The sequence below is a fragment of the Neopelma chrysocephalum genome, unplaced genomic scaffold (assembly GCF_003984885.1).
Source record: "Neopelma chrysocephalum unplaced genomic scaffold, ASM398488v2 Primary Assembly neopelma1_106b, whole genome shotgun sequence".
Classification (NCBI taxonomy): domain Eukaryota; kingdom Metazoa; phylum Chordata; class Aves; order Passeriformes; family Pipridae; genus Neopelma; species Neopelma chrysocephalum.
Genome location: NW_020897771.1, coordinates 2164970 through 2189728, shown reverse-complemented (window position 1 = coordinate 2189728; position 24759 = coordinate 2164970). Strand labels below are relative to the sequence as shown.

At 40.7% G+C, this 24759-nt stretch overlaps 1 protein-coding gene across 1 annotated transcript in view; it reads left to right on the top strand.

Annotated features, from left to right (window-relative positions):
• The first annotated feature begins 6435 nt into the window (after positions 1 to 6435).
• SLC17A6 (solute carrier family 17 member 6) overlaps positions 6436 to 24759 on the top strand; it is a 29711-nt gene continuing 11387 nt past the window's right edge. The window contains exons 1-4 of the mRNA XM_027696322.1: positions 6436 to 6720; positions 9658 to 9910; positions 11055 to 11173; positions 24143 to 24257. Coding sequence (XP_027552123.1) covers positions 6635 to 6720; positions 9658 to 9910; positions 11055 to 11173; positions 24143 to 24257 — 573 coding nt within the window. The 5' untranslated portion in view covers positions 6436 to 6634. The remainder of the gene's footprint in view (positions 6721 to 9657; positions 9911 to 11054; positions 11174 to 24142; positions 24258 to 24759) is intronic.

The following is a 24759-nucleotide window of genomic DNA, read 5'->3' as shown; positions in this document are numbered from 1 at the left end:
TTTGTGGAGGTAGATTCTAATTACAGGTTTATGCATATTTTTCTCCTTAGAGAAACCACTTCACATGTAACAGAATCTACATGCAGCATTTAATGTATTTTGTGTTAATTTGGTCTATTGAAAAGTCAACATTTGTCCTAAAGGTGGATAATTCTCCCTCTTTCATAACCAAAAATCTGAGGCATATTAAAACTGAGTGACAAATTCAGGCTGTAATGTCAATCCCAGACCCGGCACCATGGTCCAAGAGCCCACACCACCAATTCAGATGTCAGTTTGCTGTTGTGCTAAGAACAACTATTTTCCAAATATCTGTTATGAGTTGTGTTGGGTTGTTTCTCCCTACCAGGAATAGTTCCCTGACCAAATGACATATCTGATATTACTTTTGGTCCCTCTTTAAGTGCTCTCCTTGCAAATGAACCCCTGCAATAGATTTCAGCCCTCTTCAAATCAGTGCAACTTGTGATCTGAATCAACAGAAATTCCTCCCCGAACTTCTCTTAATACATTTTAAAATAATGCTAAGAGACAAGTCAACAGAAAAGAAATGACCACTGCAGCTTCATGAAATCAGCTTCCAATTTTCTAATTCCAGCAATAAAAAGGCACCACAGCACAGTCTTCAATTTCTACGTTTCTTACAAGGTTTCTCAGGCAGTGAAAAGAGACCTGACTGTCACTAAGACCAAATCGCCTCTTGTGTAAAAGCCTTTTCTAAGCTGTTAAACAATCCAGTGATGGACATCCTGGAATAATAAAGTAATGACAGATTAATGATATAAAAAAGATCATTAATTATCATATTAATAAAAGATAGGATAATGTGCTGCAGCCACAAATCCTTGGCTAAATTTCGTTATGGGTAATTGCGTCCCACTCACCGAGTGTTGTGTGGCTGTCCTGGGTGCTGAGAGAATTGTCACTGTGTCACAGCCCCAGAGGTAGGTGCATTTCTGCCTGTGCAACATGACAGATGGCTTCAAGTCCTCTGGGACACTTTGCATGTAACTCATGGAGCAGTACTGGAATTCAAAGGAACAGATGTTCCTGTAATATCTGGGAAGAATATAAGCATCTCCATTTACTTCAGAGATAAATGTATTCAAAGCGGTTAAATTTCCCCAGAGATATTAAAAAAAATAAATTAATATCATTACTTCCATGATTTAAAAGGCATTTGCCATTGGGTGGATTTTTACTATTTGGTTTGTGGTTTTATTTAATCTATCTGCTAATATTAAAAACAAACTAGATTTTAGACAGGAAGGGGAGGATGGAAGAAATAAATAAATCTTTCTGTACCATAGCAGGAAAATTTCCAGCCACGGAGTAGTCTTATATAGTAACTGCAAATCATCAAGTGATTTGGATTGTTTTCACAGTGAAATCCGCACTGTCAATAGAACATAAAAATTAACTGCAATTCTAGTGCTTTAGCGGCTTCTACCACTAGAGGGCTGAAGGAACAGCTTCAACAGGAGCTGGATTATCTGAAAATTAGGCATTGACATCAGAGTTAATAAGAAGAATTTACATGCTTAAAAATAAGGTATTCCTTAATACAAAAAAAAAAGTGCAGTTTTCAGATAATTCTATGCTGTTTTGTTTTGTTTTGTTTTTTAAAATGACTCTTGTTACCCTCTCAAAAAGCAATAGCAACTTGCAAATACTGGAATCTACAGCAAGTCTTTAGAGTATTCCGTCATATATGTTAGTGGAGAGATTCCTGAGCAAATTACCTCCAGTTCAGCTTAAAACTAGAAATCCCCCTGAAAAATGAGTGTGCAACTTCTGTACTCAACCACATTTCATTTCTTGTGCTTATCAGACTGTTGGCAAAGCAATGTAATAACATTCTAGCAACTGAATAAGGGCATCTGGAAGAGTAGCCCAATTCACAAGCTCTAAGCTGCCATACATCCCACTTAGTAGTGGAAAAGCTGCACAACTCTGCTTGACAAAATCCACAGCCACAGTTTATATTGAATCTGTGGCCAGCTTCCCTGCTAGATTTTCCCATTTGTCCCCGTGACCTCGGCCCAAAGTTCCAAATTTCTGTTTCCAAAAAAGCACAGACTGGTTGAGAGGGATCATTTGAATGTGTATGTCCTGCCCTGAGAGATCCATTCTTCAGTGGGTTTCAGTTTGAGCATGTTCTCTTGGGGACACAAAAGAAGAAGGATGAGCAGTTTTTGTGTTGTTGTAGAGATACAGAGCCAAGATCTGATCCAACAGTTCCGCTTCCGCCATGTTTGTTTTATAACATATAAATTACTGATCTGGGCCACGGTTCAGGAAATCAAAATACCACTCAAGATGTGTCACAGGTCATGAGGAAGCAGCAAGCAATTGTGTGAACTTCTAGCATTGCAGCACATTACAGCTATTGCCTTCAACACCAGTGTGGAATAACACTTCTCAACTGGATGTAACAACCACACTGGGAACACAACCTGTCTGGAGATATGTGCACAGAAAAGAGCAAGGCCAGTTCGTAAAACGCATGTTTGGACACTGCTGGACAGACCTTCAAAAGGTAAAATAATCTATAAAATACTGTCAACCCAGCCTCATGTAGTTTTAACTGGGACTGAGGAATCTTTACAGGTTGGTGTGCAGAATTTGGCACAGACACATCTTTGATGTGTCTACACATGGACACTACATCTAAATCCTCAAATTGTTGGACTGTGTGATTTTTCAGGAGACTTGTCGAGTTGTTGCTGTGAATCATCACGACTCTGGAGAATAAATCAAAAGCCAACCTAAGCTTTTCAAGGAGTGACCCTTGCAAACTCTCAGGGAGAATGGGGAAGCTCCTGATTTAAAACAATCTGTTTGTCACAAATTTCTGCCTCTTAAGTCAAGGTATGGCACAAGGGTTTATTTCAATAATTTTTATTATTTTTCAATAGTTTACTAAAAAAAAGAGTTTACAAAGCCATTGCTTCTTCCAGACAACCTTCTTCCTGGTGGCTTGGTAAGGACGATCATTATTTTGGCATTGCTGTGTGATTTTGCACTTTCATAGTCCCCAAAAAGGTAAAAGATTGCTTTGTTCTTAAGGTGACGCCAAATTACTTTGGATTTAATGGACAGCTACCGTAAATAGGAGTGAGAATAAGATCACAATTTTTGTGGCATATTTATGCTATCCTCAGTCCCAAAAGACTCTGTATTACAGACATGCATTTCATGGCATAACTAAGATTTTAAGTACTTTATTTTTTTTTATGATGATGATTAAGAGCATTAAGAGCAGTATTTTGTCACCTTTGAGTAGACAGGGATAACAAAATGTCTTAGATTTTGTAAGTATGATCATATGAGTTTAAAGTAACATACGATTATTTTTCAAAATGGATCACAAAATACATATTCATTTATGAGTTCTGAATGCATGACACTCGGGAAGGAGAAAATCCATTTTGCAGTCTATCAGCAGCAAAGATAAGATCGACAAAGGAATTTAAATAATTAGTATTTTTAAACCACTGGTAGGTATCATGGTGAAAATTTTAGATTGAGGTGTAGTTTTCTTCAGAAAGACTAAAACTTAAAGAAAAAGTGTATTGACCTTGTAGTCCTTTAAAAAAATTATAGTTTATTTAGGCACTATTCTGAGGGTAATTGTGGAAGATTTTGAGATTAGATATTTAGCAATAATAAAAAAATGACTTGAGAACCACATCTGTAATTCTTCACCTCTGAAAGAGATTACTAGTTGAAATATCTCAGTTAGAAATTTGTGAAAAGGAGCTATTTACAGAAATAAAAGGGGAGGTAAGGACTCAAACATTTAGCCTTCACATGAGCCAAAGGAAAAGAAAATCTTAGGAGGTGAAGAAAATGGCATTTAATTGCAAGATTTCAGGATGAAACAACAAGCTTTCTGCTCTGTGTGAAAAAAACAGTCATCTGCAGCATCCTGCATCACACCATATCATCCCCCAGATATCATTAGAGCCTTTTCAGAGCTGCATTTTTTACTGGGCAGCTTTGGGCTGAATCTCCTCTTTCCCCCTGGTCAATACCTTTAGCAGTGATTATCTGGGCTAGAATGTTCTGCATAACTTCCTATTTCCACTGGCACCAGTGAAAGAGCTCACAGTGATTTCATTGAAGTTTGAATTAGGCCTTCCGTGAGTGAATTCTGTCTGTGACAGGTATTTATTATAAAAATAATTATTGATCATTTTATTTAATGTTATGTGTTGTTTCTTCTAGAAATGGCTCATTCTACCAACGTTAAGTACTTAATATATTATGTTAAAAAAGCTTACAAGACTGTAAATATTTTGTAATACTAATGAGATTAGCTTTCTACTGCTCTTATTGGTGCCTCATGTGAAACCAAACCAACTGAGCTTGATCAGGGTGTGACTCAGTAATGTCTGGATAGAACATCTGACAGACATAAAATTTCTATTTCAGATAGCTACAGCAGCAGCTTAGTCACTGTAGGATTTTACTGTACCAGGGTTGTTTGCTCTTTTGCATATTTTATCCAATTAAGGACTAATTCTCCTCTAGCAAGAGCCTACAACCAGGGATGTCTCACCTGGACTTTTGGTGCATTTTTGTGTAATGTGATATGATAAAATTATTTATCTTTCCCAAATCAATCACCATTTATTTCTTAAATGCCATTATTTTACTAATAATTATTGCTGCTACTTAGTGGCCATAGCGTCAGTGCTGAGCTTTCTAAAAAAGAGGCCAGAGCTCCCTGCACAGTGTTTAAATAAACAAGGCACCCTTGCCCTGCAGGCTTTACAGTCTCAAATTCCAGCTCAGGAAAGAGCTCAGTACCTTTCTGAAAGGCTTGAGTTACGGAATCCAATCCCATTTCATCCGTTCCTGCAAAACAATATTCTGTTCCTGCTGCCTCTCAGGAAAACCTATTAATATGGGTTTCCTTTGAGCATCTGCAATGGCACACTGGAGCCATGAAACACTGGGAAGACGGGCTTATATAACTGTGCAGCTTTTCTTCTTCTGGGAAAAATCCCTTTCAGATTTGTGATGGTAGTGAAGATGCTGTAAACCACATTCAGTGCCTACCATGATTTATAAATCAGGTCTGTGATATGATGCTAATTAGCAACATTTCAATTACCTATTGTTTTAATTTATTTTCTATTTGTAGTTCTCTTACAACTTCAGAAGGAAACATTGAAATTCTACATGGATCAGTCATTAGGGGAATTTCAATTTTAAAAGAATTGGTGTTGCATAGATGTGCTTTGACGCTGTAAAGCTTCGTTAACCCTCCAGCAGAGGGCAACATGTGAAAAAAATATTTATATAAATCCAAACAGCAGTTGCTTTTAGGCTATTGCAGCTACAACACACCTTTTCATCGGGGAATCTTACTTTGAAAATACACCATTTACATTTAGTCACCAACTGGGCAAGTGAAGGATCTTAATGATTTTAGAAGGATTTGTTTAGAGCACAAGTTATAATTTTCAAGTAACACAGGAGCTTTAAGATTAACAGGAAACCTAAGAGAAATATAATGGTTATGACTTAAAAAAGAACTACCACGTTTTGCATCTTCAATTTGCTTCGATGTGATAAAAGGTGGAAAATTACGTTCATTGCAGTGCTGTAAATACCACAAATCAAGGCTGAGTGTCACATTGGCCTACTCAGAGGCATGACAACAGAGGGCACGAAAGAGATGGAAAACATTAAATGCTTGAGAGAAAGCAGTCACTACTGGATTCTTAACATGACACAAAGTAAGCTGTGCGGGTAAACACGGATGTAGAGGATAAATACACCTCTGAAATAGGCGTTATCTGTTCATAAGCGCTGCAGCAGCATTGTTTGCAGCTGCAGGGAAGCGGGACTGGCTGCACCCGAGGCCGCGTCCTTCCTCCGGCACCGGCAGCATCCGCGGGTCGGCGGCACCGCGCCGGGCTGGAGCCCGAGGGCGCGGCCCCCGGGGCTGACGGGGAAGCCGCCACGGGTGGAGGGCGAGGCCCCCGGGGCTGATGGGGAAGCCAGCCTGGGCTGATGGGGAAGCCTCCCGGGGCTGAGGGCGCGGCCGGTCCGCGTTGAGGGCGCGGCGCTGGCCGCGGTGCTGAAGGGCCGACTCGCCCCGGCAGACGCCGCCGCGCCGGGGGCAGCGGCAACGCGGACACGCCGGGGCTCCGCTCCGCCCGTGGGGTTCTCCCGGCGGCTCTCGGCACTCGGCCCCGTGTGTGTGCCCGCGGCGGCTCCGCGCACCCCGCCCCCGCCAGCGCAGAGCCCGCGCTGCCGCCGAGCGCTCCGCAGAGCCTCCGCTCCGTCCCCTCCCAGCCGGGCATGGCTCTGCCTCCGCCCGCCACCCCCGGACCCTGCGGGGCCGGGGAGACTCTGTGACCGCTCCCGGCACCCCCGCGCTGCCTGCGGCGCGCTCCGGCTCCGCGCACACGGGCGCGCTCCCTCGCCCTCGCCCCCCCGGCTCCCCCCCCACACACACGCGCGCACGCTGCCTCCCATTCCGCCTTCTCCCGTAGCCGCGCCGATAGCCGCCGAATGAGGGAGAAAAAGTTAAGGGATTAAACCAATATGAACCATCGTTGCTCGTAGCGGTGCCCTACACAGAGCAGAGCAGAATCCAGCGAGCATCCCCGCAGGAATGGAGTCGGTAAAACAAAGGATTTTGACCCCTGGCAAGGAGGGATTGAAGAATTTTGCTGGTAAATCGCTTGGTCAACTCTACAGGTAAGACTGAGATCTCTTATAGGACTCTACTTCCTAGAGAAAATTGGAAGGTTTCTTAACCGCCCGCTGCTGAAGGAGGTCGAATGGTTTGGGGAGGTTAGGGTGGGAGCTGCTGAGATACTCCTGGATATAAGCTGGATCCTGGAAACTACTGCTGAAGCTGCTCAATATGGCACCCTCGTAACTTCTCTATCTGATTCGTAGATGGTATCAGTAAATATGTAGCGAAAGATTACCCCATCTTTCTCCCACAAAAACAGGATCCCATTTTGAAATCATAATCAGGAGAGGGTAGCAACCTATATTTTTGTTCTGTCTTAATTTTGCAATGCGGTCACAGGATCTTTCCCCCTGCACTTAACAAAGCTTAAAACAAAAACAATTCTGGTTTTGATTAATATTGTCTTTTGTGTAATTCGTCGTCAGAGGAAGATGGAGATATATAAATAATTGATATCTGAACGATTTTTTTCCTCCTGAAGCTGAAACATATAGAAGAATGTGTTTAATTATTTATCCATCTGCCTTGAGAAGCATCTGCTTGTCCTATAAGTGATACAGAACTGCAATTGCTAAACTCAAAAGCATCACTCCTGTATGTTTCTGTGTGTAAAGAATATTTCTACCGTCTTCGAGCCCTGTGCACACAGATAACCAAACCCAAATTCTTGCATACCTAAGAAGTGTATGCACTAAAGTTCACACAAGTGCTCCGTCCAATCTAGCGACTTCAGTGACCTCCAGAACGTTTGAGAATAGTCTGCGAAATTCCAACATATTTTCGATTGTACCGTCTGCTAGAAATTACCCCGAAGTGTTGCTTTTGGTGTGTTTGCTTTGGTGGTGTTTGTTTGGTTTGGGTTTTTTTTTTCCGAATTACAGTTGTAAGGTAACTGCGGATTTGTCTGCCCAGGGTAGGTCACGTAAAAGTCTTTTTTTCCATACCTATGCGGCAGTGCTGGGCACAGGCACAAGGCTGTTTCACAGCATGAGTCACAACTTCTGCTGCCATTTTAAGGAAAGGGGACACACCAATGAAGTGATAGAGACAAGATTAAGATTTCAATTTTCGCAGGAAGCGTACCATTAGAAAAGCCAAACGCAAAATTAAAGTCATCGATAACAAAACGAATTTCCTGCAGTTTTTGGCCACGTTTAAGTAATTTTCAATGGTCGAAAAAAAAATAATATTTTTTAAAAGGATAATCCAGAATAACTGCTGCAATATAATTAAGGAAATAAACCTCTTTTTTGTTTTTTTTCGTCCTAAAAGAGTCCACAACATATAAACAAACCGGTTATTTCTACTGCTTTTTATATAGTCACACGGTGAATAATTGAGAAACGGTGTTTGTATTTTCCAGCAAAACTCCGTTTCAATTCACACCTCTATTAACAAACGTGCGATTTGCTAATCTTTTTCAGTGCAGGGGAATTAAGTACTTTGTTTCCGATTCTTAGAATTAAAACACTTTTCTTGTCCCTTACACATTGATTTCCAGTTCTTCCCGAAGACAAGGCACCCATTCAGGGAGAAAACGCTTCTACATTATCCTTTATCCGCATGAACGAATTTTTAACATAAAACCACGGTGGTTTATTTTATTCACAACTTTAAAACGTTTCTTAGTGCAGCGTTTTTTAAGCATGGAAATACTTCATCCAAAAAAAGGAAAAACTAGGAGAATTTCAGCTGAACAGCTTTCGGAGAAAATCCCTGTATTTCCCCCAAAACACGGGTAATCTTTTGAGCCTTATTCTGCTAATTGTTACTGCCCCATCAGCCGGATGAATTAACCTGAAAGAGATGCTCCTCCGAGGTGAATTTCTGACGTGAGAAAACGCTCCTAGAGCAGGGGTGAGGGCAGCGGTAGGAGAGTCCAGTGTGTCTGGAAATGGTCGCATATTTTCTTCTCAAGACGATATAATCGGTTAGTTTTCCCGTCTTTAAAAAATCTCAGTGACTACAGAAGGAGATTTAGGGATTTAGTGTGGGACACTTGCTCGATAAACCTGATTTTTCTTAATATCTACACAGCGTTTTAAAAGCTTTTCCACCAAAAAAAAAAAAAAAAAAAAAAAAGAAAGTTCTAAATCACCTTTCGTGGTATTTTTCTGTTGATTCGAAATAGCTACAAATAACTGTTTCTCTTCAGATTCCTGCAGATTGTTTTCTAGGAGACAGGATTTTCACGTAAAACCTAAAACCAAGCGAGTGGAGACAGTGAGACAGGGCTTAAAGCTGCTCTGGGTTGAACCTGCTCACATGCTCACAACGTGTAGCTGAGCAGCTGAGATCTTTGGGAAAGCCTTCTCCAGAGATGCCAGTTCTCTGAAGACGGTCGTGTTTTCTTTCACTGCATGTGACAGCCATTTTGCAAATCTAAAATAAGTAGCAATATCGCCCTCTCCTCCTTCTCCTCCTCCTTCTCCACCCCCCAACTCCCCCTCCTTTCTGTTAACATTTCTTTTGTTCCCAGACCTTAAGCGAGATGCACACCAAGATCATCCCCCTTGGTGTTTCTAATACAGCAAGGAGGGAATAAAAACCTCCAAAAGGCCGTCTCTGTTTCCACACTACGCGTCTTGGGCTGCCCAACATGGCGCCTCTGCAGTGGTTACAGATGATGTCTTCTTGGTGCGTCCTACATATTTAAGCAGAAGTCTTTAATGATAGATGAGCAATTCTCAGCTAGAGCTCCTCCCTGGGCTGCTGCGGCGGGGTGGCGGGGGGAGTTGGGGATGACTAATCGTGACTCCCACAGGTCATTGCTAAAGAATAGTTGAAGGTGAATGGAAAACAAGGAATAAATCCTCAAACCAACCCAAACCGAGCCAAAGGAGCGGGGGGAGCGGTCAGTTTAAGCCTTCCAGCTCTCCGAAGTGGTTGTGCCTTCAGGTGGCCAGGGCTTGATTTTCCCTTCTTGTGTCGGGCAGAGTCCTAGAGAAGAGGCAGAAGCCCGGGGACACCATCGAGCTGACGGAAGATGGGAAGCCCATGGAAGTGCACGAAAAGAAGGCCCCGCTGTGCGACTGTACCTGCTTCGGGCTGCCCCGGAGGTACATCATTGCCATCATGAGTGGACTGGGTTTCTGCATTTCCTTCGGAATCCGATGTAACTTGGGAGTGGCCATCGTGGATATGGTCAATAACAGCACCATTCACCGAGGAGGAAAAATTATTAAAGAGGTGGGAACCCTTCCCTCGTTAATCCCATGTCCTCCCAGTACAACTCTCAGGTCACGCACCTCAGCGCAGGCGGGACGGGCTCCTGATGCTTTCACGGCATTTCTTGAGCCCCGACGCTCCCCGGTCCCGGGGCGGGCGGCCCCCTCGCCCTGCCCGGCCCCGTCACTGCCCTTCGTAGGACGGAAATCCCGTTCTTGAAGCAGAAACATTTTCTACCGATTATTTCTATTATTTCTTTTCGGTTCCCAGTCCCAGTTTGCGGTGCTAATTTGCGGACACTTCGCGCCCCTCCTCCCTTTTCCACACAACCTTGAAAAACGCAGATATCTCGTAAAATAAACGTAGGGGAAAGAGGGCGTCGAATAAGGAGCTGCCAGCGGGTGCCCCGCGCAGTAAAGGAGGCGGGAAGGTTTGGCAGGAAGGTTTGAAAACACCGGGGTGAATTTGCTCTGATAAAAGGCGTTAAACGATAAAAAGCCGTTTTAAAGCGAGTTATAATGTGGAGAGAAAGAGGTGGACGATAAACAGAGATGAGTGGCGAACATACAAATCGAGAGGTAAACCCTTTACGGCTTGATCCCTGCTCAGGCAAGAGGTAAGTGCGGGCAGGGATGGAGGGCCACGCCTCCGGCCCCCGGACCGCGCAGGGCTGTGTCTGTGAGCCGAGGGTCCCCGACACGGTCCCAGGTACCCTGGTCTGCTCTGCCCGGGGGTCCGGCGGTCCCAGGCCCCCGGATAGGGGGTCCCAGGTCCCCGGGTGCCTGAGCTCGGGGGTCCCGCGGTCCCGGGTTCCCGGCTCTGCCCTGCCCGGAAGTCCCACAGGAGGCCCGTGCCTCGGTCGAGCAGCTCAGGGCACACGGGGCTCCGGTCACTCAGGGAGACCCTGCCCCTCTCGTGTCCCCGGGAGGCACGGGCGGTGCTACTTCCATCGCTGTTATTGGTTTTGTTTTGCTGTGTATTCATGGGGCGGGCGGGCGGAGCGTTTTCCGCGGAGCGCGTAGGGCAGAACCCGGCACCGACGCCGACATTAGAACCCCCTCAATCGCCCCACGTGAAGCTGCTGCGGGTGAAAGCTCTAAAGTGGCACAATTACAGCCTTCCTCTTCTCTTTATCTCCTTCTCTCCCGGCCCCTTGCGTTGGAAGAAAGCGAAGTTTAATTGGGATCCCGAAACAGTTGGCATGATCCACGGCTCCTTTTTCTGGGGATACATAATCACCCAGATCCCCGGCGGGTACATCTCATCCCGGCTGGCAGCGAACAGGTAACAGTGCCTCAAAAAAAGGAAGGACCGCCTGTACGCGACCCGCGAACGCGGCTGTGACGGTGCATTGCTCACCCTCCTCCGAACTACCCTCAGGTTTTGCGGGGGGTATCCCATGCTGGTCTCCTTTTCCTTTAAACAGTCGCTTAGGGAGGTTGTGGCAGTGATACTCAAATAACACGCATTCAGAGGCAAATTCAAAGATTCATTATTTCATCAAAGCTTGAGAGATTTTTTTTTTCCGTGACTGAACAGAAGAATTTTATGATTTTTTTTTTTAATGGAAAGGAAAACCATCAACGGGAATTTTTCATTAGCGCACAAATGAATTCAGAATGGTCGAAAAACATGTTTCAATGAGACTTCCACAGTGAAAAGAAAGTGCAGATGGTCCAGGGACTTAAGGACTCGTTTCTATGGTGTCTGGCAATTCTTCAAGCACCCAGGGTGCGATTCTACCTGTTAATTAGATCCACTGAGTATTGGAGACACATGAGGCTTTCACATCCTCGCTTAATGCCACAGGGTTCATCGTTTGCAGGAGCAAAGGTCCTAGTGCCACTCTTCAAACCAGTACCATACTAAGTGAAAGTGGATCCTAAACTCAGCGATATATACCTTTAAGTCCTCTCAGGAGTGGGTAACATCAAAGGCAGGGCTGGATGGCCAGAAAGGCTTTGCCTGTCGAGCAAGCTGACTTGTATGTGAAAGAGAGGGGAGCTACTGCAAAAATGCTCTCCTCAAGGAGAGACAGAGGCCTACACTAGAAATGATGAGTATTTACGAATGGAGAGATGCTCTGTAACTGAGAAGACACTAAAATCCCACATTTTAGGGCAGATAAATCAAAAAACAACATTTTTAAAATTGAGGTATCCATGTCTCTGTTTACAAGTGCCATCTTTCTGATAACTGTTTAGAAATGTAAAAGTTTATTTGAAATAACAATTAACAGCCATTTAAAAGATTACCTTTTCTTCCTCTTTTGATAATTTTTGCATCTACACAGTCTATAACTCCTCAGGATTAACTGGAGTATTGCTTGAGTAAAGGCTGCAGAATTTGACCCAGAGAATCAAAAATCTGTCTTCATTCACCCAAAAAACATCAACAAAGCCAATTGAAACAATTCAGATTTAAAATGATGCAACTACAAAGATTTGCAAGACAATGGCAAGGACATTGCCAGGAAAACTCAGTAGTAGAAACACACAAGCTGGCATATGTGAATGAAATTCTCCTCCTCTTCACAAACATTTACATTTATGACAGCAAATGAGGTCTAGTCCTAGTTAAGCTGCGTGTGTTTTAGTTACTACTCCTGTGGAAGTACTTCATACCTCAGGTGTATTGAGTTATTCCCAGAATATTAATCTCTCTGCCTGTGTATTCCACAGGGACCCCAGGTATTCACCCTGGTCGTCACATGGTGTGATGAAACCAGCCATTTTGGGAATATGTATAAGTGCTGATAAACTCGTGGGTACAAAAAGGTCCAGTCAGTCAGATGGTATATTAAACATTTGGGAGACTGAATTCTGTTCAATATACATGACATTTAAGTGCAAAGTAACATCAGAGAGTGGTTCCCCACTCTGGAAATCAGTCACACTGAGAGGAATCTTAAGCCATGCAGGACTAGAAACACATCACAAACTTCCAATATGATGCTCTACTAAGGAAGCTGGTGTAACCCTAGGATGTTTATTTTTCTTTATTTAGTGCAGTGAGTTTATTTAGGTCAATGACATAGACTTTGGATTGTTGTGGTCAATTTGGACACATGCATATTAATATGAGAGTTGAAAAATTAGAGATTGATTTAGAGATTTTTAGTTGCTTCAAAAATGATAGTGTAAAATGATGCCTAGTGAAAGAAATAGCAAGAACTATGTATTTAGGAGATTAGTCTGTAAAAAAGATTACTACAAGGCAATCTGATTACTAAGTATGCACAGAATTCCACTGGAAAAAAAATTGCTGGGTATAAAGGTATACTTTAGTCCTCTGGAAAGCTATAACAAGAATCAGCACAAAAGCTTAAATATTAACAATACTGACTACCTACCACTAGTCCAACCTGAGAAATAATGATAGATTCTTTTTCATTGGGTTTTAAATTCCTATATTGGAAGTTATGTTTTAGCTGTTGTGAAATGTTTGCAGTAGAGGGATAATTGAACAAAATATAAGCCATAATCAAGTGTTAAGGGTTAATGCCATAGTGAATTTCAGGCTAGGTGGCCCTATAACTAAGCACGTTTTGTTCTTAATCTAGAAATATAATAATTTTATTCAAATTGTTATTCCCTTTTTCACATTCGTGTTACTGCAGCTGTCTCTGAATAAACGTCCTGCTGTGCTGTCACACACATATGGAAAGGTGTGAAACTGTACTGGTTTTTACCACCTCATCTCAAGATAATTTAAATGTCATTATATTTTAAACTTCTGATACACCCTTTGAACTTCTGATACACTCTTTAAGTATTCTTTATGCTGGAAACCTATAAAAAAGCCCTTCCCCTACCAAAAGCATTACCAAGATGCTGTGGCAGTATTTCCTCACTGATTTCCTGAGTGAACAGTTTAAATATTTACTGTAAATCAGGAAAAATTCTTTGAAATCAATAGGGTATTTTTAGATTACACAACAGGGAATTAATTCACAGTTTTGCAGTTAAACATTTAAAATAGAAATGCAGGTTTTGACTGTATGTGCCAAGCACTATTTAAAAAATAGATCTGCAATAATCAGAGATTTTTTTTATAAAACAAAGCTGAGTGACCATTTTAGCTCATCTGTGTATACTCAAACATTAGAACTTTCTTACACGAAGAAACACAAAGGGCAGAACAGAGTGACAATTTTTAAAATATTAAAGCCACCTTACAATTCTAGGGCAATATTTCCTATTTCTGTGAAACCTCAAATCCTGGCACTATTCACATTAAAAATTGGAACTACAAAACTATATTACATTTCTCTACAATGCAATTATCTCTCATCTATGTTGAACTCTTTGTCATTGTCATTCTAATCTGAATGAAAATATACAAATCAGCCTTTCACTTCAAATCCATCTTTGTTTTTCGAGTGCCATTCTTCTTGTTATTAAGGGCTAAATCCTTCTTCCCAGCAAGTAATCTGATAGGATTATTTGCATGAATAAACTGAATGATATTTCAGACAACTGTCTGTCAGTGCATCTTGTCTCAGAGTCCCACAGATTTTCTCTGAAACTGTCAGTGAAATCAGAACACTTCTCTGTAATTCAGCCTTGATGACAACAAGCATAGAGATGTAAGATAAAGGATTGGGTTAGAAATACAAGTAGAAAGATTTCCTACAAGTTTACATCTTTATGTTTTTCCGTTTTCAAATGAGAAACTGTTCCATTCCTTTAGCAGGCAGACACACTGTGAGTTTTCTGATTTGCAAATAATTATTAGTTTGCAGCACGAGCAGGGGATTTGTGGATGTTTAGACAAGAGCCAGCTTCTGAACTTCTGAGAACATGAGCTGACCTTGCATTGAGGGAGAACCCCCTGAGGTTGCGCTTTGCCATCCACACCTTTCATGTTCAATTCAAAATCCTGCAGATTGAACTGGGCTCTGATCCCAGGCACTGGTGCTGGGCTCATCTGTCTCCAGGCAAAGAAGCCAGTATTGCACAAAAAACCCCAAGATGATTTTGTCACCCTGCTGCATTGCAGGTTCTTTGAAGTACCAGTCACTACAAGAAGGGGACTGGAGAAGCTGGTGGCTGGTGCTGCTGCTCCCTCTACCATATGGCTCAGGCTCCTTCCATTTTTCTGTCATGAATGATGAAGCTGTTTTCACAATTTAATGATGCAACAAGGGATTTAGATGGGGGTTTTGGCTGATAAAAGGGGGCCTCAGATGTGTGACAAAAATTAATAATGTACCCAAGCCCTTATTAAACTAGATTAGGTGGCGGGAGGTCGACTTTTACATATTAATGCTTCATGAAGGGCTTATAATAGGATTTAGTATGAAGAGCACAGAGACACATCCCCCTCCTCCCTTGTACACACATGAATGAAAATAACCTGTTTTATCATGATTTAAAAAAGCCAAATAAAGCTGTTATACTACAGCTTCTGGCCACAGACTATTACTAAATAGGATTGGGTTTAGGTGATTCTGTCATGAAGCATGTTCAACCTAAGACAATGTTTGGGAATAAGTGTTCCTCTCTAATGGCAAAGGTAGATTATTCTCTCTGTTTTGTTGGGCAGCTGAGTTTGTCTACCACTCTAATATTCATGGCATAATCCCAGCTTTGTTAGCCCTATGCCATGTCATGCAAATTAAGGGCCCAATTCAGAAAAAAACCCTACATTCTGTCAATCATTTATGAAGCCATAAATTGTCAGGACCAGCATTTCACAGGAATATTTTTACAGTAGAGGGGTCAACAGGGTCATCAGGAAACTAGCCTGTACTAGATAAAATCAGAATGATTATATATGTCACTGAATAGCTAAACAGTGTCTCCCCATACTGGGTTCATTTCCAGTCCATTAATACAGAAACATAAATAAAAGCTATCTTAAGAAGGGTTATCAGTGTGATTGCAGGTTGAAAAGACAACTAGACTAAGACAAATAGGAGTATTTAGGTTACAAAGGAGATGACCAACTGACATGTTAGGTATATAATTTAAAAAAAAATCAGTATAGGCAATGCAAATATTCAAAAGTAGGTGAACATGGAGGACAGATGAAAAAGTTAAAAAAAAAAGTCACACTATATTACTGAGCAAAAATAATCTTTCCAGAATCAGTAAGAACACTGTTTGTTTATATTGACATAAATTGGGAGCAAGTAAACCATCATTAATGGAGTTTAATTTTTATCTTCCAAGGCACCTCAGGCAAGAACATTATAGGGGAAAACACTATTTTCTCTGTTACTGAGAAGCAACTGTATAACTCTACATTGACAAACATGGAATTCTGGAACTACTTGAATACAGAATGGCAGTAATCCTCAAGATACTAAATGCAGAGAACTAGATTTATTACGACTAATTATTTCAGGACTAAATACAAAAAATTCGGAGTTTGGCCCTGCTTGTTCAGATAGAACTGCAAGAGTAGTGTTATGTCTGAAATTTGGACTTATTTTTGCATTCTATCCTCCATTGATCCAAATCCTTTAAATCAGTATCTGTAGAAAATTTGCCACACAGTTTACCTGCCACACCAGATGCTTTCATAGAATCCTATACTGGTCTGGTTTGGAAGAGACCTTAAAGATCATCTAGTTCCACCCCCACTGCTATGACACCCCTTTCAGAACAAGCTGATAAAGAAACTTATTATTTATTGGGATTGTATCATCCAGATATTTTAATGCAGTCAAACATCTTTGCTCCCAGTTCTCTCCTACTCCTGAGCTTCCAGGAATCCTTCTTGCATGAGCAGTGATATCTAATAAAAAAAACCCTTTCTGAAACAAAACCCAGGTGTGCTTCTGACATGATTAATGACAGGCACTGTGTCCAACAGGTATCCTTAATCACCTCTGCCTGCCTCCATACTTCACCCCAAAGCAATTTGTGCACTGGATTTATTGCAACAAAATGCTATTCAGGTTGGTTGCATAAAACCACCAATGCCACTGTCACTTTGCTCTGAAGGAATCTGCCTTTGCTCTGAGCAGTCCTGATACAATCAGTTGTAACATGTGGCCCATATGTCAGAAAACACTCCAAAAAAGCAGTACAGCTGTAGCTTTTGAGTCCAACACATAGCAGTTATCCTTCCAAACAGCTCCACAAAACATTTTAAAATTAAAACCACAGATGATTCCTCTGATAAGTGTATTATATATCTCTAAATCAACACAGACAGTTGAATAACATTGAAGCCCTGGATGTTGGTAAGGTAATTTGAATGAGACAGTCTAGGTTTGAAACATTATCTAGCAGATTACATATTTAAAGAGCAAGCTGTCCCAGAGCTAATGAGCTAGAAGGAATGAGTCAGAGCTTTATCTAGACATATATGGATATAATGAGTTGTAAAACGAAACCGCAGGTTTGAGAGATTCCCCAGCTGAATTCAAACAGGAAAGAGGGAGGACTGGCAGAGTGAGCTAATGAATGAAGAAAAAAAAAACAGACAAGGTGAAGAGGCCCTGGGTTGCTTAATGATGCAAAAGAAAGAAGTTAGGATTGCTGTTGGGGTAAACTGCAGAGATTAAAACCCTTAAAATAAAACATGGGTAGAAGACATATATGGGATATATGAAGTGAAAAGCTGGAAAGGCAAAACTGCTGCTAAGTAGGGCAAATGCTTATTACTTCTGAGATGGAACTTGATCTGCTTGTGAAAGGATGATGTAATGCACTCGCTGGTAAGAGCAACAATCTGAATTTAATGACCCAGGAGTCTTTTGCATTCGGCATCATTTACGATGATATTGATATCCAACAGTGCCCAAGGTTTCCATGAAATACACACTGACACACCAAAAATAGGTCTGTGAACAAGCAATGGAAGGCGCAGCCTGAAAGCTGTTTGGGGTCCTGGTATGAATCAGTGGCATTAGTGGGGTTTGAAGAGGGCAGAAAGCTCAAGGGACTTGGAGTTACTGATACACACTGAATTAGCCTCTGCTTGGAATTTCACACTGGTGATTGATCCAGACCTTGCATGGTCTGTTTTGCTAAAAGACTCGGGAATATTTGGGATTTATTTATCTTCAAACCTGGCAGACCAAATCACAGCAAGTTCAGGTTGTTAAAATGTTTTCTATATCAAAGTCTTAGAAGGCCCTCATCACACCTGGGATGGGTAGAGGTGTGCTTTGTAAGAAGGGAATTGTTAACCGGCAGTTAAACCTCTGAAATTTCTATATATCCAAAGAAAAAACTAAGTTAAAAACTTGATCACAAACTGTCACTGCCAGGAACATTTGCTGAAGAAAGGATTCTGAAAAGCTGCTGTATGACCACAGACATCCCAGCTAGCTCCTGTCCTGTTTCTCCCTAGACATTATGTCTTACTGGAAAAAATAAACATTTAATCCAGCATTGAGCCTTGCAGCTCTCAGGCAAGAAATTCTTTAGGTTGTATAAAAATATGTCAAAATCAATTCTATGTTGTGTTGCTGGCCCTTTGCAGGAGCAGGTGTGTCAGAGATGAAGGATAGTAGGTAGAGTCAAAGATAATAAATTTTAGAAACCTTGCACTGACAGAATGGTCTAAAAAGTCACATTATGCAATACATGTTCAGCTGCTCAGAGCTGCTGCTGCATTAGGACTCTTCCAAGCAGAACACCAAAGGAGAGGCAAAACCCAGTTTAATTTTTTTATATACGTTTGATAAAATAAGTCTTTGTTCAACATATTTTGTGTGGTTTCTGTAAGGAAAGGGAGTGGCAAACCAGCCCACCAACTGGAATCCAAATAAATTTAAGTTTTTTGTAATGACAGAACTTTTTCTGTCCTTAAACTTAAACTAAGTTGGGAAAACTTCACAAGAAAACTCATGTTTTCATTCCTCTTTGGTTTCCACCCTTACCTAACAGACTGTTATGTAAGACTAGGAAAAATGTTTTATCACTGCTTAAAAATAAAGTACCTATTCAATACACATACTTTATCCAATGAAAATAATGTTCTCTAGAATATGATCAGTATTACTGTAAAATTGTTGAATGCAGAGGTTATATATCTCAGAAAAGAACATGAGCTACATTTTCCATAGGTTCCTCTTTATAGTCAGAATAAACTACCTTATTATATTTTGATTTAATTTACTGTAGCAGTATGAAGTGCTTTCATACACCCACATCTACTATGATTTCCTAGAAAAATAGCAAAAAAATCAAACTTTCCTGTTCAGAAAATAAATCTTTCATGAATTGATGATCAGTGGCACTTTGGAGGTAAAAACTGTTCAGTTAGAGTTCTGAATGAATTTTCTATGCAAGGCATTGAATATTTTCTATGCCTTCATATTTCTTAATGTAAATCCATTACAATATATGCAATATTGTAGCTGTCAGTGACCAGGACTCACTATTCTTTAATTATTTTGGATTGTAATTAAATGGCATTCATAATTCACTGATACAGCATCTTAAAACTACAGCATTTTCTTGTTTAAATGAGTATTAAAAAATCCTATTTGAACAGACAGAGTTATTTGTAATTTTATTTTTTTTTTTTAGTATAGGACAAATTTAGTTAAGGTATTTAGAAAAAAACACGTTATTTGGTATCCATAGCAGTTTCATTTTCTCAAGGTGGGATCACTTATTCAGGGAATAGAGACATAGATAATCGCGGAATTCGTCAATTATATTAAAAATTCACAAAAATACACAGGAGATCCCTTGCTTTCAGACATCCTCTCTGTAACTCAATATGTCACCCATCTGGCACTGGGTGTCTGACCTGCATCTGTGCTCCCACTGTGCTCAGCTCACTTTCTGAGCTGCCCCTGCTTCCAGTTGGGTGACGAGATCCCTGTAACACACCCCCGTGCAGAACGTTCCTGTCACGTGCATTGCCTGGCAAAGGCGGATGGGAACGGTGCTGCTGCACAGATGCAGAGATTAGAGACCCAGAGATGAAAAATAAATACATTCCTTTCTCTGTAGTTTTTCCCCAAAGAGAAAAATGAGCCAGTTGGCTTGAAACCCAAACAGATTAATTCCCCCTGCAACATCATTCCATTCTAAGCATTTTTCCTGAATTTTCAGAGTAATTTTCTTCCTCTGCTCCCATCCCAAGCTCCTCACAGTCAAATATGATTTTGCTGTCATTACTATTTGTACTACAGGAGGACTAAGTCACAGTTCATGACCTTCATGTAAGGCCAATGTCAGTAAAACAGTGAAGATCAGTGTTAGATTCTGCCTTTTGGGGCTGAGTCTGCCGAGTCTAGAAATAGAAATAGATAAGTAAAGCATCATTCTTTTCTTCAGGACTGCTTCTAGTCACTTATGAGGACCAGACAGGATTTATCCTTCCCCTCCCACCCCTTGGCAGACTACAACTGTGTTTATTAATTTGTCTTCTTCTCTATATGGTTATTTTCTTCTAGCTATAGTTGCACAGTTGCTGATTTTGGGTCGGAAAGGAATTTTCCCCCAAGACTAGAGGTCCTGAAGGCATTTCAGGGCATTTTAATTCCATCCTAATGCCAGGGCCAAGAGTGATGGCAGTGTCATTGGCCTCTCCTGCTTGGTCTCTGTGATATACTGTAGTTTCTCCAGAGTTTACCTTCTATCTGCTAAAGCTCTTATTTTTTGCCATGGTATTAAAATACGTTCTGTGGTGTTTGGAGTGTGCCCAGCATGAAATGGATACATTCATGGCTAGGCTTCGCGAACGAAGATTTGGGAAGGGCTCTACCCATTTTTCATGCAAGCGCGTTGGTGGCTAAAAAGGCCAATACGAGAAAGGCATGTCCGGTTGCAAAAGACACAGCAGAAAGACTCCTTAGATAGTATATTCTGCAAGGTTCGATTCTTTCTGCGTTGTCTTTTCTCCTCAAGAGTGATCCTGCGTGCTTTCTCAAAAGCATCAGCAGCGTTATAAATGGTCTGTCTCCAGGCCTCCCGATTAGAGGCCAGAGTGGACCAGTTATGGTGATCAATATGCCCGAGGCTGAGTTGTTGCTTCAGGGAGTCCTTGTATCTTTTCTTTGGAGCTCCTCTCTTGCGGCAGCCAGTGGCAAGTTCACCATAGAGCAGGATCTTAGGGAGGCGGTGGTCCTTCATCCTAGAGACGTGCCCTGCCCATCGCAGTTGCGTTCTCAGTAACATGGCCTCAATACTCGTAATTGCTGCCTGTTCGAGAACAGATGTATTGGTCACATAGTCTGACCAATGGATGTTAAGGATTGTACGGAGGCAGCGTTGATGGAAGCGTTCTAGGAGACGCAGGTGGTGGCGGTACAACGCATACAGTAAATACCTCTGTGGAACCCCACATGTTGTCAATTTGGCATGAAAACGCAAGGATCTTCAAGAAAAATAGGCTTTCCAGCCCATTTGTTGGATTTAATATTGTAGCAAAGTTGAGCAAAAAAGAATTGTTTGAGAAGCAGAAATTGAACATAATGGATCATAAAATCAATAGCTTAATAAACAGAACAAAAATGTGAGCACAAAAAAAAGAATTATGCAATTTGAGGGTTTGATGTGCAGGTCTGTTAAATGCTTTAGAAATGCCTTAGGAACAATCAGAATGCTCCATTTCTCAATTAAATGTATTCAAATGCATGCTGCATTCAAATATTCAAATATTTTGATTGTCTGTAGCTCAAAATCATTCTTATTTGATCTAAATCATAATAAATACTGTTGGCTGAGATATTTAAAGCAATTAAACAGTAAGTTTCTACAAAAACCAGCACTATATCAGAATATTCTGTTAGGTAGAATTTAGTATTTATGGAGGTGATATAAATATAACAAGATAAAAGGGCACAAAGGAGAAATATTGATGATGTTTGTGAATGTGCATTGAGGGATGCAAAGCAAATGTAGGAAGACTTATTTGCTCTTGATTAAGAGTTACAGAGGAAATGAACTCACTAAAATAGCTGTGCACTAAGTACATGGTACCACTTTTAATATGTATTGAAGAAAAAGGATAAAAAAGACATTGCTTGGAAGAATCATAATTTAACTTGAATTTATTTTACCTTTAAATACTTAGATTTATTTTTTTTTGGCGGGGGGGGGTGTGGAGAAATATTTCTATTTTTGAGAAGGCTGTTTTCCATAAAGCATAGTTCAGAGAACTGACTCACAAGTGACACTGTGGAATTATTTCATCATCTGTTCCCTGATGTAACTAAATATTCACTGATACTTGTATGTCTAAATACAGGCGAGAGTTTTATCTGGAAGAAGCATGTCTCTGATCATTCCTTCAGTGACATCTTCCTTTCTCTTCTAGAAGGAATAGACTCAAGGAAACAGCTTCTCTTTAGTGAACAGTTTTGTAAATCTCATCCTTATCCAGAGACAGAATTTTTTAATGTTCTATCTTAGCAGGATTTTGATTACCAATGGAATAAATTCCACTGACAAATCAATAGAATGTTGATTTAGAATGGTTGCACTGATTCACACTTTCACACTTGCTAAGAATCTGCTCCAGCAAGTCTGTGCACAATCAAAAAATTTAAAAGCATATCACTGCATTAGGCATTTAGTTAAATAGCTATTCAGAAAATAAAGGGAGGGCTAAAAACCAAACAGTACTTTCTTCCACCTTAAAAGCAAATAGGGATTTTCTTGATGAACCTGTAGAACAGTTACTGACCACGGAGCTTCAAAAACCGCTAACAGGAAGATCTAACTTTTTAAAAGGATTTGTAAAAATCACAAGCAAAACTCCCAAACTCCTCTCTTTAATAAAGAAAGAAAAAAAGCAAATGAAATCCAAGACACCACTGAGGTTTATGTGAACATATGGAGGTATTAGATTGTAGGGGAATGAACTGAATGTACTTTTGGAGTAGGAACATACACAAAAAAAATAGGGAGTAGAGACAGAACTAAGGTCAAAATAGTCCCCACAGTGCAACACAAACACGTGCTTCAGTCAGTCCCAGCGAGTGCATTGAACATGCTGACAAAGCAAAGCCTGAAATGTGCTGCACAGGCAGTTACATGTTGTTAACTTGAGATGGAGATCATGGGGAACACAAGGAGGAGACCAGATTTGGAGCTATTTAACAAAGCTCCCTTATCATGCTCTTTAATGTCTGTCAAATAGAAGTGGCGCACACGCAGTTTGCTGTTTACAGATTTGCTTCAGACTGCAATTCTAAATACAGAATGTGGAACAGAATGTCTTTGAGGAGAGTTTTCACCCTGCTTCTTTAGCCCAAGCATCCTGCATCTTTGGCCCAAGGTCTGCTTCCCTCCAACTTATGGCACTGCACCAATTTCTGAAGAACACCTGCTAAGGTTAAAGGTTTCTGTCAGATCAGTTCGACAGCAGATACTGTGATGTCCTATGTTAAGACATCTCCAGGATTTCTCTTTGCATTACATGGCTTTTTACAATTGGCCAGTCATTGCTGCTGGTTTCATTCCTTTGCATAGTTCCACTGAAAGGAAAACGGGAGGAAGAAAGGATTATTTCCACAATAAAGGAATGAATGAACATTAAAATAAGATGTAATAATATTAGAGAAAAAGTTTCCTCCTACAAGGGTTGGATGTTAATTGAATCAAATCAAAATTCAGTCAAAGCAGTGGAATTTTGAAAACGAATCACCACTTCACACATTTATTTAGACTTTGAAATGTACTTTATTTGAAGCACTTCCTAGGATGCTGTGGAATCAAAATGAGCAATGCTCCATGAGTAGCCTCTGAAAAAACAGCAGAAAGAATGATCTGTTTTCTATGGAGATGTGTTTCCAGACTGATTAACTCTTGTGTCTGAGAAAATCCCAGCTCTGTTTGAAATTCTTTCTGCTGCTTTTGGCATCTATAAAAGTGGATTCACTTCTGCTTTATAAGGAGTGAATGCATGGTGTCACTGTCTTAAAATTTAAGCACTAATTGGCCACCTGTTTGAGCAAACTATTTGGAGACAATTTCTAACTTTGTTTCCAGAGGGTGAGAATTCAATCAGATTTCGTTGAAATAAATGCGAAAATTAAAGGAAAGTGTGAGGTTATGGGGAAAGAAAGATCTACACCTGGGCTTGCATAAGATTTATTTCCTTAGGGAATTATGCTAAGTAGACTCATACATCCATGTTTGGCCTAGGTCTTATCAGACAGGTTATTACACTAGATGGAAGTAGACATTAATGCAGTCCAGCAGTTGGCATATTCCTTACCTAGAGAACAAGTGGAGGGAACATCTGTATTGATATATGAGCATATGTGGAATAATCCAGTTGGAAAACACTGAAGCTACTTACTTTCCCTTTTCTGTCCCACCTTTGCAGAGTATTTGGTGCTGCTATACTGCTGACATCCTCCCTCAACATGCTAATACCCTCTGCAGCCAGGGTGCACTATGGATGTGTCATCTTCGTTAGGATCTTGCAGGGCCTTGTAGAGGTATGGAAAAATTATAAAATAACTAGTAAGTGTGATAGGTGGTTGTTAGCCTTTAACCAGCAATCGTACCTTTAGAAGGAAAATAAAATTTTTTTTCAATTTATTACTGATTTTGAGTGTAAAAGATTTTGAAATATGAATTACAGCCATTTGATTTTCCTTCAGCTATAAAAGTACACTGCAATGTTTTCTCTGGCTAAGAAGCCACTAGAATATGTATTTAGCACTGAAGTTTCACTAAACCCTTATCCTGCACAAGGCTTATACTGGTGTAATTCCCAACAGCTAGTTGTAGGTCAGCCTCACAGAATAAATACATAATAAAAAACTAAGGTTCTATCATAAGTCCTGACCATGCTTTTATTGGAATGAATGAGAGATTTACTGTAATTTAAAAAAGAAAAAAAAAGTAGCCTTTCTTTCATTCTTTCTTTCTTTCTTTCTCTTTTTCTTGCTCTTTTCTTTTCTTTTCTTTTCTTTTCTTTTCTTTTCTTTTCTTTTC